At 46.9% G+C, this 13,013-nt stretch overlaps 1 protein-coding gene across 2 annotated transcripts in view; it reads right to left on the reverse strand.

Moving 5' to 3' along the window:
• kalrna (kalirin RhoGEF kinase a) overlaps positions 1 to 13,013 on the reverse strand; it is a 609,141-nt gene that overhangs the window by 313,792 nt on the left and 282,336 nt on the right. For both annotated transcript variants that reach the window (XM_034186645.1, XM_034186644.1), the window contains exons 33-36: positions 10,656 to 10,748; positions 8,935 to 9,046; positions 1,587 to 1,777; positions 811 to 912 (exon numbers count right to left, since the gene is read on the reverse strand). In XM_034186645.1, coding sequence (XP_034042536.1) covers positions 811 to 912; positions 1,587 to 1,777; positions 8,935 to 9,046; positions 10,656 to 10,748 — 498 coding nt within the window. The remainder of the gene's footprint in view (positions 1 to 810; positions 913 to 1,586; positions 1,778 to 8,934; positions 9,047 to 10,655; positions 10,749 to 13,013) is intronic.

Raw genomic sequence — 13,013 nt, forward strand, 5'->3', positions numbered from 1 at the left:
TTTCGCCATTTTCTGACATTTTGAGTATCAAACTACTAATACACTACAAATTGAATAAGTGGCAAAATAATGACCACATCAATCAATAATGCAAATAGTCTTTGGCTGCAGCTCTAAAGATGATATCCATTATTTTATAAAAGGATTGTCTCAAAAGGAAGATGTGAAATGTCAGCTACCGTTTACCACATTTCTTCTACATACAAACACTGCACTTAATGTATGTATGTATGTATGTATAAATTTTAAATTTATATATTTGGATCCTATATTCAACAGCATACAGAACAAATGCAAAATGTGTGATATTGTTTTACCTTTAAAAATATTTTCTGTCATAAAGCTATGTACTGAAAATTTCCTTTAAAGCCCCAGTCACACTGACAGTTCAATGAACAGTACGAGGAACTGATTCTACGTTTGTGTTCATTTTTGCTTGACAAAAGTCCTTTTCCCATTCACAAAATGTGCTCCTTGTCAGCTGATGTCTGCCAAGTTTGTCAGAACGTTTTGTACATGTTCAAAACTTTGAGCAGCAATCAGGCGGATAGCTTTCCCGCTACATGCACATTTGTTTGATACAAATGATTGCTACAATAGAAATCGTTTGACATTTCATTCAGTCATTCAACAAGTTTCCTGAAGATACTTCTTTAAAGAAAAAAATCAAAAGTTGCATATTTATTCATACTCTATTTGTACAGCACTGTGTATCACGTTTCTAGCCACAATTCTATTAAACAAAGCAAAATCCTCATTTCCTATGGTATGTGGACTTATCCAGTAAATATACTTTCAGTATAAGCTTACCTTGAGCACAGTTTTATTGTCAGAGGATGGGGTTCTTCCTGCCCACAGGGCAAATTTACATGGGTCACCTTCAATGTGCTCAGTCACCCCCAATTCCGAAGTCTGCAAGACCAGAAGAATTATTAGAAATATGAGACTGTAACAGTTCAACATCTGCTTGATTGAAAGTCAGGTCAGGTCTGTTACTGCAGAAGAGTCTGGTGCTGCAATATCAGCCACATTTTATTGACTTATTCTGGTATCATAGGTTTGTTAGCCATATTTGCATGCCTACCTCTTCCACGTATCTAAAATTCTCTATATTATTTTTAATATTATCATTTCTTCAATGTTTGTCAAATCTAAGCTTATTACACTCAGTGCTGTTACTATGTCGTCCCACAGGCTGTTCCATGTATCCACCACTCTCATTCTAAGCAAGAACTTCCTCAAATCCAGTCATGGCCTTGTTTTATATATTTTCTTGCAGTGACCCCTTCTGTTATCTTCTGATAATGGTAGATCAGGAATACATTCACCATAAAAATATTGTTTAAAATTTTCTAAACTTCAATCATATGCTCTCTTTTACATCTGCTAATATTGGTAATTTATGTTTTTCTAGTCTTACCTGGTATTAATATTTTAAAAAGCTAGTTATTTCTTTCATTGTTCTTCTCTGTACCACCTCCAATTTGGTTATTTCTCCAATCATTGATGGATTCCATATCGTCCGTTCACTGAGAGCCAAAATATCTGGACTTAACTATTACACTATCTCTCACACACACACTAACCAATAATCTGTTCTTGTACTGGTACTTGGTTCTGCCGAATGAGTCTTTGATCTCCTTGCTGAAGACCAGGGAGAACTCGAACAAGAAAAGGTGCCGATCTCGCCCTTTTCTGATCAGTGAACGTGGATCCCAGACCTGGAAACTGTCCTGCAGGATCAGCTCCCCCTGCACCTGCAGGTTCTCCTCAAAGCCTGAGAACCAAAAAAGCAGCACTTTATAGGTGGTATGAAACAAAACCACAGAAACAATACATAATTCATATATATACACATTAAAAGGCTTACTGCTAGAGTGGGTAATTGTTGGTGGTGGATTCTTACTGTTACCACCTCATGCAATGGAACAACTTCTTTCCATTACAATTAGCAAAATTCAATATCACTGCATGCATTTTGACATTAATTCTGCATCATTTTTACATCTTTTTTAAAATTTTTTGCTGTACTGCAGATTGCAAATGGCATATTTTGGTGATCACTGTGTATGTGCACTAACACAGTCTCAGTGTACCTGCCTGAGATTGGGTTAGGGTTGGCTTTGCTTGGGAACAAACAAAAGAATGTTTTGAAGCATGTTTTGCTTCACATATCGTTTCCTAACACCTGAAAGGTCAGATATTTGTGACAGTGAATTGCAAGTATATATTTCGAACACAGATATGAATTTAACAACATATATTGTTTTGTGATGTTTTATAAACTTTTGAGAAGCAACATGTCATTGCTTTGAGACATGGCTTCACATGCAACATGCTGTTTAGTGTGAAAGTAGTTCTGGCAGGAATAATTACAGTATCTTGTTGGACTACCTTTTTCATGTGACCACTTTTCCAATGTATATGATATTAGATTTCAGAAAATGTATTTAGGAGTAAACTTTCAGGATTCTGATTATTTGCACAGAATATCACTAATAATATTTTTACAAAGTAGCAGGGTTCTAACTAGACCCATTTTAGTGCCGGGTAAATTACATGATTGCGACTCACGGCCAGGGGTCAGAGAGGGGTTTGATTATGGGATATCTCAATAGGGCCAATAAGTACAGCTTGTATGTGTTTATATAATGTACGAGTATGTAATGATTTATTTGAAGAGTTGCATGGGTCTTCACGACTGATCGTCTTTATACATATAAACAGACTACCTCCACTTTAGTTCATATGAATGAATATTTGCACAAATCTGTATAGAAATTATGGCATCACTGTTGTGTGGGCCGCCAGAAGAAGAGGTACTGCTGGCCCACCACCAGAGGGCGCCCTGCCTGAAGTGCGGGCTTCAGGCACGAGAGGGCGCTGCCGCCACGGACACAGCCGGGAGTGACAGCTGTTACTCATTATGTCCTGACAGCTGTCACTCATTCTTCATCATCCCACTCCATAAAACCCAGACGTCATCTCCACCTCATCGCCGAGATATCGTACTTCACTGGAGGTAATATCCTCAGCCGTTTGTTTTGCAATATATCTGTATATTGTGAGTGTTTGCAGGAGTACCAGTCCCTCTTTCTGTGGAAGCTGAGTGAGTGCAGGACGGCACTCTTTTCCCCTGAGGAATCACTGCAGTACTCTTCAGCATATTGAGTGAGAGGTGGAGGTGGCATTCCCACCGTTGTTGTTACTGGGTGTACACACACCCACACTTGACTGTCTTTGTTCTCTGCCGGCAGTACCAGATCCGACAGTCGGGGACGGTGATCACCTGGGAATTCGGGACTTGGCGGCTCCAGTATTCACCAGGTTCGGTGGCGGCGGAAATCGTGTGGTTCCGGCTCTTCTCAGGACAGACGTCTTCTATCCTCGAGCCTGCCCACACGTCACCTTTGTGGATTGACTGTAATCATATTCTGAGATTGTCTGTGTATTCGTTGTGCACCTTCACAACATTAAATTGTTATTTTTTGGCTCATCTATTGACCGTTCATTTGCGCCCCCTGTTGTGGGTCCGTGTCACTACACTTTCACAACAGGATATCTCGGCCAGCGTCATGGATCCCGAGGGGCGTCATCCATCTGTTGGACAGCCAATGGAAGAGCAGGGTGCACAGGCGTCTGCAGGAGGCGTGCTCGGTGAGTTGCAGCAAATCCTCACCGCCTTTACTGCTCGGCTGGATTTGATGTCCGAGCAACACATCATCCTTAATCGCAGGATGGAGGCTCTCACCGCACAGGTGGAAGCGCGCGATCAGAGCGCTGCTGCGGCTCCTCCTCCTGCCGACCCGGTGCCGGGTATTAACATTCCGCTGGTCGTTCAACAAACCCCCCACCATCCCCTGAAGCATACATAAGTCCCCCTGAGCCGTACGGGGGTTGTGTGGAGACGTGCGCGGACTTTCTGATGCAGTGTTCGCTCGTCTTTGCACAATGACCCGTGATGTACGCGTCTGACGCCAGCAAGGTGGCTTATGTTATTGCTTTGCTTCGGGGTAAGGCACGCGCCTGGGCTACGGCGCTCTGGGAACAGAACTCACGGTTGTTATCAGCATACACTGGGTTTGTGGGGGAGTTCAGAACAGTGTTTGATCACCCTAACAGAGGAGAGACCGCTTCAACAATGCTGCTGTCAATGCGACAGGGGCGCCGGTGTGCAGCCGAATATGCAGTCGACTTCCGCATCGCGGCTGCGAGGTCCGGCTGGAATAACGTTGCGCTCTGCGCCGCCTTCTTAAACGGGCTGTCATCGGTCCTGAAGGAGCATCTGGTAGCTAAAGAGGAACCGCAGGATTTAGATGGGCTTATCGATCTCGTTATACGGTTAGACAATCGGTTGGAGGAACGCCGTCGGGAGCGAGGCGAAGGACGTGGCCAGATACGCGCCGTCCCTCTCCCTTCCGGGTTCGAAAAGGGGCCGCCCTCCCCACGCTCCACAGCCGCAGCGCTCCGTGGGGCAACAGCTCCCCCTGTTGACATTGTTAGGGAAACGCACAGGGCCAAAATGAGGAGGCTGGTCCGCGGGGAGTGTTTTCTCTGCAGCTCGAAGGAGCACATACAGAAAAACTGCCCCAAAGGGCCACAACAACAACCGCCCTCAGAGACTGGGCTAAGGGGGGGTCAACACATTCACGTGGGACACACACAGATTGCCACACGACTCCCAGTTACAATCCTGAGCGGGGATTTAACCCTTCAAGCCCCAGCACTGGTGGACACGGGGTCAGAAGGGAATCTGCTAGACAGCAGATGGGCAAGGGAGGTAGGGCTCCCTCTGGTGGCGCTTCCTTCGCCATTGCAGGTGCGGGCACTAGATGGCACCCTCCTCCCTTTAATCACACACAAGACACAACCAGTAACTCTGGTGGTGTCTGGAAACCATCGGGAGGAGATTGAGTTTTTTGTAACTCCTTCTACCTCCCGCGTGATTTTGGGCTTCCCATGGATGATTAAACACAATCCCCGGATTGATTGGCCGTCTGGGGTGGTGGTTCAGTGGAGCGAAACCTGCCATCGGGTGTGTTTAGGATCCTCGGTTCCTCCCGGTTTACAGGCTAAGGAGGAGGTCAAAGTCCCTCCCAATCTGACGGCAGTGCCGGTTGAGTACCACGATCTTGCTGAGGTCTTCAGCAAGGATCTGGCACTCACCCTTCCCCCGCACCGTCCGTACGATTGTGCCACTGATTTGGTTCCAGGCGCTGAGTTCCCATCCAGCAGGCTGTACAACCTCTCACGACCTGAGCGCAAATCAATGGAGACCTACATCCGGGACTCATTAGCTGCCGGGCTGATCCGGAACTCCACCTCCTCGATGGCGGCAGGTTTCTTTTTTGTGGGCAAGAAAGATGGCGGACTCCGTCCATGCATTGATTACAGGGGGCTGAATGAGATTACGGTTCGCAACCGATACCCGTTGCCATTGTTGGATTCCGTGTTCACCCCCCTGCATGGAGCCAAAATCTTTACTAAGCTGGATCTTAGAAATGCGTATCACCTGGTTCGGATCCGGAAGGGAGACGAATGGAAGACGGCATTTAACACCCCGTTAGGTCACTTTGAGTACCTGGTCATGCCGTTCGGCCTCACCAACGCCCCCGCGGCATTCCAAGCCTTGGTTAACGACGTCTTGCGGGACTTCCTGCACCGATTCGTCTTCGTATATCTGGATGATATTCTCATCTTTTCTCCGGATCCTGAGACCCATGTCCAGCATGTACGTCAGGTCCTGCAGCGGTTGTTAGAGAACCGACTGTTTGTGAAGGGCGAGAAGTGCGAGTTTCACCGCACGTCTTTGTCCTTCCTGGGGTTTATCATCTCCTCTAACTCCGTCGCCCCTGATCTGGCCAAGGTTGCAGCGGTGAGAGACTGGCCCCAACCAACAAGCCGTAGGAAGCTGCAACAGTTCCTCGGCTTCGCTAATTTCTATAGGAGGTTCATTAAGGGCTACAGTCAGGTAGTTAGCCCCCTGACAGCCCTGACCTCTCCAAAAGTCCCCTTCACCTGGTCGGATCGGTGCGAAGCCGCGTTCAAGGAGTTGAAACGACGGTTCTCTACTGCGCCAGTTTTGGTGCAGCCCGACCCTAGCCGCCAGTTTGTGGTTGAAGTGGACGCCTCTGACTCAGGGATAGGAGCCGTGCTATCCCAGAGCGGAGAGACTGATAAGGTTCTTCACCCGTGTGCCTACTTTTCACGCAGGATGACCCCGGCTGAACGGAACTATGACGTCGGCAATCGAGAACTCCTTGCGGTGAAAGAGGCTCTTGAGGAGTGGAGACACCTGTTGGAGGGAGCGTCTGTGCCGTTCACGGTTTTCACTGACCATCGGGACCTGGAGTATATCAGGACCGCCAAGCAGCTGAACCCCAGGCAAGCCCGCTGGTCACTGTTCTTCGGGCGTTTTGACTTCCGGATCACCTATCGCCCCGGGACCAAGAACCAGAGGTCGGATGCCTTGTCCCGGGTACACGAAGAGGAGGTCAAAACTGCACTGTCAGATCCACCGGAGCCCATCCTGCCTGAGTCCACTATCGTGGCCACCCTCACCTGGGATGTGGAGAAGATCGTCCGGGAGGCCCTGGCACGAAGCCCGGACCCGGGAACTGGACCAAAAGACAAACTATACGTCCCACCAGAGGCCAGGGCTGCGGTCCTTGACTTCTGTCATGGTTCCAAGCTCTCCTGTCATCCAGGGGTGCGAAGGACCGTGGCAGTTGTCCGGCAGCGCTTCTGGTGGGCGTCTATGGAGGCCGACGTCCGGGAGTACATCCAGACCTGTACCACCTGTGCCAGGGGCAAGGCTGACCATAGGAAGTCCCAAGGTCAGCTCCAACCGCTTCCTGTGCCTCATTGCCCCTGGTCCCACATCGGCCTGGATTTTGTCACGGGTCTCCCACCGTCCCAGGGCAACACCACCATCCTCACGATAGTGGACTGATTCTCCAAGGCGGCCCACTTCGTGGCCCTCCCGAAGCTCCCTACGGCCCAGGAGACAGCGGACCTCCTGGTCCACCACGTCGTCCATCTGCATGGGATACCCACTGACGTAGTCTCGGATCGTGGTCCCCAGTTTTCCTCTCACGTCTGGAGGAGTTTCTGCAGGGAACTGGGGGCCACCGTGAGCCTCTCGTCCGGGTACCATCCACAGATGAACGGACAGGCAGAGCGGGCCAACCAGGAGCTGGAACAGACCCTCCGCTGTGTAACATCCGCGCACCCGACGGCCTGGAGTAACCATCTGGCCTGGATCGAGTATGCACATAACAGCCAGGTGTCTTCTGCCACCGGCCTCTCCCCATTTGAGGTGTGTTTGGGGTACCAGCCCACATTATTTCCCGTGGTGGAGGGAGAGGTCGGTGTGCCCTCGGTCCGGGCCCACCTTCGGAGGTGCCGTCGGGTGTGGCGCACCGCCCGTTCTGCCTTGTTGAAGGCCCGGACGAGGGCCAAGACCCATGCAGACCGCCGGCGGTCCCCGGCCCCTGCATACCAGCCCGGGCAGGAGGTGTGGTTGTCGACGAAGGACATCCCACTACAAGTACAGTCACCAAAACTGATGGACAGGTTCATCGGCCCATTTCGCATCCTCAAGGTCCTCAGCCCTGCCGCAGTGAAGCTCCAGCTCCCAGCTTCACTGCGGATCCACCAGGTGTTCCATGTCTCCAAACTCAAACCGTACCACACCTCACCCCTCTGTGCTCCCGGTCCGGTGGGCAGTGCGCCGGCTCCTGGACGTCCGTCGAATGGGCTGGGGGTTCCAATATCTGGTGGACTGGGAGGGGTATGGACCCGAAGAACGCTCCTGGGTGAAGAGGAGCTTCATCCTGGATCCGGCCCTCCTGGCCGATTTCTGCCGCCGACACCCCGATAAACCTGGTCCTGTTGTCCTGGGGGGGTCCTGTTGTGTGGGCCGCCAGAAGAGGAGGTACTGCTGGCCCACCACCAGAGGGCGCCCTGCCTGAAGTGCGGGCTTCAGGCACGAGAGGGCGCTGCCGCCACGGACACAGCCGGGAGTGACAGCTGTTACTCATTATGTCCTGACAGCTGTCACTCATTCTTCATCATCCCACTCCATAAAACCCAGACGTCATCTCCACCTCATTGCCGAGATATCGTACTTCACTGGAGGTAATATCCTCAGCCGTTTGTTTTGCAATATATCTGTATATTGTGAGTGTTTGCAGGAGTACCAGTCCCTCTTTCTGTGGAAGCTGAGTGAGTGCAGGACGGCACTCTTTTCCCCTGAGGAATCACTGCGGTACTCTTCAGCATATTGAGTGAGAGGTGGAGGTGGCATTCCCACCGTTGTTGTTACTGGGTGTACACACACCCACACTTGACTGTCTTTGTTCTCTGCCGGCAGTACCAGATCCGACAGTCAGGGACGGTGATCACCTGGGAATTCGGGACTTGGCGGCTCCAGTATTCACCAGGTTCGGTGGCGGCGGAAATCGTGTGGTTCCGGCTCTTCTCAGGACAGATGTCTTCTATCCTCGAGCCTGCCCACACGTCACCTTTGTGGATTGACTGTAATCATATTCTGAGATTGTCTGTGTATTCGTTGTGCACCTTCACAACATTAAATTGTTACTTTTTGGCTCATCTATTGACCGTTCATTTGCGCCCCCTGTTGTGGGTCCGTGTCACTACACTTTCACAACAATCACGATGTAACAATAAGAATATAAGGTGAATTTATCTGGGTTACTGAGGAAACAAATATGAAACCCTAAAAAATACACTTTTTTTGGAGGCAAAAGCCCTTAGTCCTAAGGTTTCATTTGTCTTTTTGTGTATTTGGAATTTAGACAATTCAAAAGTACCTCAAAGTAATTCATATTAATGTTATACTTGGATCAGGTTACATGTTGCAGTAATTAGCACCTTCAACAGAATATATTTTAAAAGTAACCCTGGTCTTACCTTCCAAGATGGTGAGATGCATGGCATCATTAGCTCTCTTGGGAACGCCAAGCATCACTTCCAAGCCATCTTTAATTTCCCCTTTACCTTCCTCACAGCAGGAGAGTAACTCCTGCAGTCAGAGGAGAGAAATCAAGAATATGAGCCAGAAGATTAGAAAAGAGGACAGGAGAGGGGGAAAGAGAATGTGAGTGTCAGATATCAAAGAGGATATAAAAGATGAAATGATGGCGGGAGCAGAGAACAAGATATGGTACAATACATGTAATTTTAATGAAGTTGTTTCACAAGGACACACCCTAGTGCAGGGGTGCCCAATACGTCAATTGCAATCAACCGGTCAATTGCAAAGATAGTGTGGGTCAATCGCATAACATTAAAACTGGCCCGTAAGCCCGAGGGAAGTCAGGGGTTCGGCCCAACCGCCCACTTTGCCCACTTTTAGCATTTGATGCTACGATCTGTTCATCTGCTGTAATTGTGCAGCAGCTCTGAGTTGAAAAAAACTACTGTTGTCGTCTCTCTGTGTCTCAAAGCGCGGTGATGACAGCACACCTGCAGTGAGCTTTACAAAGACATTTTTACACTTTTCTTTTCTTTAAAACTCAGTGCCTTTCTGTGAGTTTCCTCACTGTGGTTAAACTAAAAACAGCTGAAGACCCGTGAGACACGTTAACAACAAATACAAATCCCCCCAAATGTGAATAAAGTCTTTCTGAGGACAGCATGATGTAAAAAGCACTGATAAAACCTTCTTATCTGTCAATCAAGTTGTTCGTTCTGCATAAATACACGTTATCCATTCCTCCTGCCCCATTGGCAAACCAGGAGTGAAACCAGATGGAAAGAGGGTGTTGGGGAGGGGGAAGACACGAGTGTCTACAGTTCTGCACTAAGTTTAATTGATGAGCCAATGTATGTTTAGCATTTGTAATGTCGGTAGATCATTTTGACTTGGTTATTTTAAAAGTAACTCGCAAGCCAAAAAAGTGTGGGAATCCCAGCCCTAGTGTATGATATGACTTTGTTCGGTCATGGTAAGTTTGTATCTTTGCCTCTGTCACAGACACACTGTAAATCCCTTTAATATTTATATAAGGCTTTTTATTTCAACACAAAGCATATGTATATTTTATTAAAAGGTGCAATCTGCTTCATGTTGCAGAAACCAGAGTCAGGGTGCTGGTCTGATTGGCCTGGTTGGCTTTGTAAAGACACAAACAGATCAAACAACATTGCTGTGAATATCACAACATGTCATAACAGCAAGTGTCATGCTTTATCCACCAACAGCTTCAAGCACGAATTTTGTTGACGGCTGGGAAATGGAGAATTGTATGTTCAATGTAAATCCTCAAAGCATTTAACCTGAAAAAATGTCTTTTGCACCTTATGACCAAGTTAACATGCTTTTGAAACATATGGTGTATCATATCCTATCTTGAAATAATAATAAAAAAATAAAACATTTGCATGTATTTTGTGCAAATATCAGCATCCAGTCTGCTGAATCACTTGAATCTGTGTGGGGCATTTTTCTTTACATTATCCTTCTGACAACCTTCCTGGTAATCAGGATATGACCACATTTCCCATCAGCCCAGTTTACTTCATGTCTGTCAGAAGTCATAAATTTTTTTCCTGTGTCACTTTCATTAACCATTTGTAGCTCCTGAGTGCTTCTTTACTCCTCATATTGCTTGTTCAGTGTGTTTGTGCACCTTCAGCAGCAGCTGGTATTTGGTGATCCTCTGCACTGGTTTAATGAGGCAGGATGAGATCGAATTTGCAAGCCCACGTCTCTGCTGGATGTCCTACACACACACACACACACACACACACACACACACACACACACACACACACACACACACACACACACACACACACACACACAAACAGAGAAATATAAAATTGTTTTGCCCATGGAAAGAGCAAACACTAAAAATGAAGTATCTGAATTTTTTTTGATCAAACCCAAACATACTCATAATGTGCCACACTTTTTCAATGGGCGACAGGTCTGGACTGCAGGCAGGCCAGTCTAGTACCCGCACTCTTTTACTACAAAGCCAAGCTGCTGTAACACGTGCACAATGTGGCTTGGCATTGTCTTGCTGAAATAAGCAGGGACGTCCCTGAAAAAGACGTTGCTTGGATGGCAGCATGTGTTATTGCTCCAAAACCTGGATCTACCTTTCAGCATTGATGGTGCCATCACAGATGTGTAAGTTGCCCAAGCCATTGACACCAACACACCCCCATACCATCACTGATACTGACTTTTGGACTTTGCACTGGTAACAATCTGGATGGTCTTTTAATTCTTTTGTCCGGAGGACACAACGCCCATGATTTCCAAAAACAATTTGAAATGTGGACTCATCAGACCACAGCACACATTTCCACTTTGCATCTGTCCATTTCAAATGAGCTCAGGCCCAGAGAAGGCGGCGTCATTTCTGGATGTTGTTAATGTATGGGTTTCGCTTTGTATGGTAGAGTTTTAACTTCAACTTGTAGCTGTAGCGATGAACTGTGTTAACTGACAATGGTTTTCTGAAGTGTTCCTAAGCCTACGCGGTAAGATCCTTTACACAATGGTGTCAGTTTTTAATGCAGTGCCACCTGACGGATCGAAGGTCAGGGCACTCAATGTTGTGTTTTCGGCCTTGCCGCTTACGTGTAGAAAGTTCTCCAGATTCTCTGATTCTTCTGATTATATTATTGACTGTAGATGATGGAATCCATGGACTGCAGATGATGGAATCCCTAAATTCCTTGCAATTGAACACTGAGAAACACTGCTCTTAAACTGTTGGACTATTTTTTCACACAGTTGTTCACAAAGTGGTGTTCCTCGCCCCATCTTTGCTTGTGAACGGCTGAGCCTTTTGGGGATGCTCCTTTTATACCCAATCATGACATTCACCTGTTTCCAATTAACCTGTTCACCTGTGGAATGTTCCAAACAGGTGTTCTTTGAGCATTCATCAACTTTCACAGTCTTTTGTTGCCCCTGTCCCAGGTTTTTGAAATGTGTTGCAGGCATCCATTTCAAAATGAGCAAATATTTGCACAAAATCCAAAACGTCTGTCAGTTTGAACATTAAATATCTTGTGTTTGTGGTGTATTCAATTGAATATAGGTTGAAGAGGATTTGCAAATCAATGTATTCTGTTTTTATTTACATTTCTGTAAATAAATGTTTCTTTCTCTTTTTGCTCCGTATGCATCACTCTGCATTTAATCATTAGTGATCGATCTCTGCCCCCCTTCTCGGCATGTCTTTTTCCTGGTTCTTTCCCTCAGCCCCAACCAGTCTCAGCAGAAGACTGCCCCTCCCTGAGCCTGGTTCTGCTGGAGGTTTCTTCCTGTTAAAAGGGAGTTTTTCCTTCCCACTGTGGCCAAGTGCTTGCTCATAGGGGGTCGTTTTGACCGTTGGGGTTTTTCATAATTATTGTATGGCCTTGCCTTACAATATGGAGCACCTTGGGGCAACTGTTTGTTGTGATTTGGCGCTATATAAGAAAAAAGTTGATTGATTGATTTCACACATTGCCCCAAGTTCATCGGAATTGGGGTTGTATGAAAACTCCTTTTCACTTAAATTTTCCTGTAGTTGGATCACCCGTGTTTAAGATCTGTGCCTGTATCCTGAGTTACTGTTCAGCCTGTCACCTCATGAACACTGTCTTTGTACTGGTCTGACTTCTGTACCGGGGTCACACCTTTATATACCTCCTTTACATAGGGTAAGTGAGTAACACAAGTGATCTCCCTGAATGCTGTTTGTATCAGGAATGAGCAACCAGAATGTAGAAAGCTATGGGATAATCTCAGAGAAGAACTGAGTTACAGTATGGTGATACTTGTGTGACCATACAGCTGGTCCGTGGCTGTACGGCCCAGTTTTCAGGATCTGTTTTGGTCATTTGAACTTCTGGGATAGACACTGATGGGCTTTCTGAGGCAAGTTTTTATTTTTATCTTTTATTTTTTGAAGGGGGTAGGAAAGATCTTCAATTATGAGATCATCCATTTCATTGGTAAAAATATAAAAAGATATGAAGCTGTT

This window comes from Thalassophryne amazonica, chromosome 14 (genome assembly GCF_902500255.1).
Source record: "Thalassophryne amazonica chromosome 14, fThaAma1.1, whole genome shotgun sequence".
Lineage (NCBI taxonomy): Eukaryota > Metazoa > Chordata > Actinopteri > Batrachoidiformes > Batrachoididae > Thalassophryne > Thalassophryne amazonica.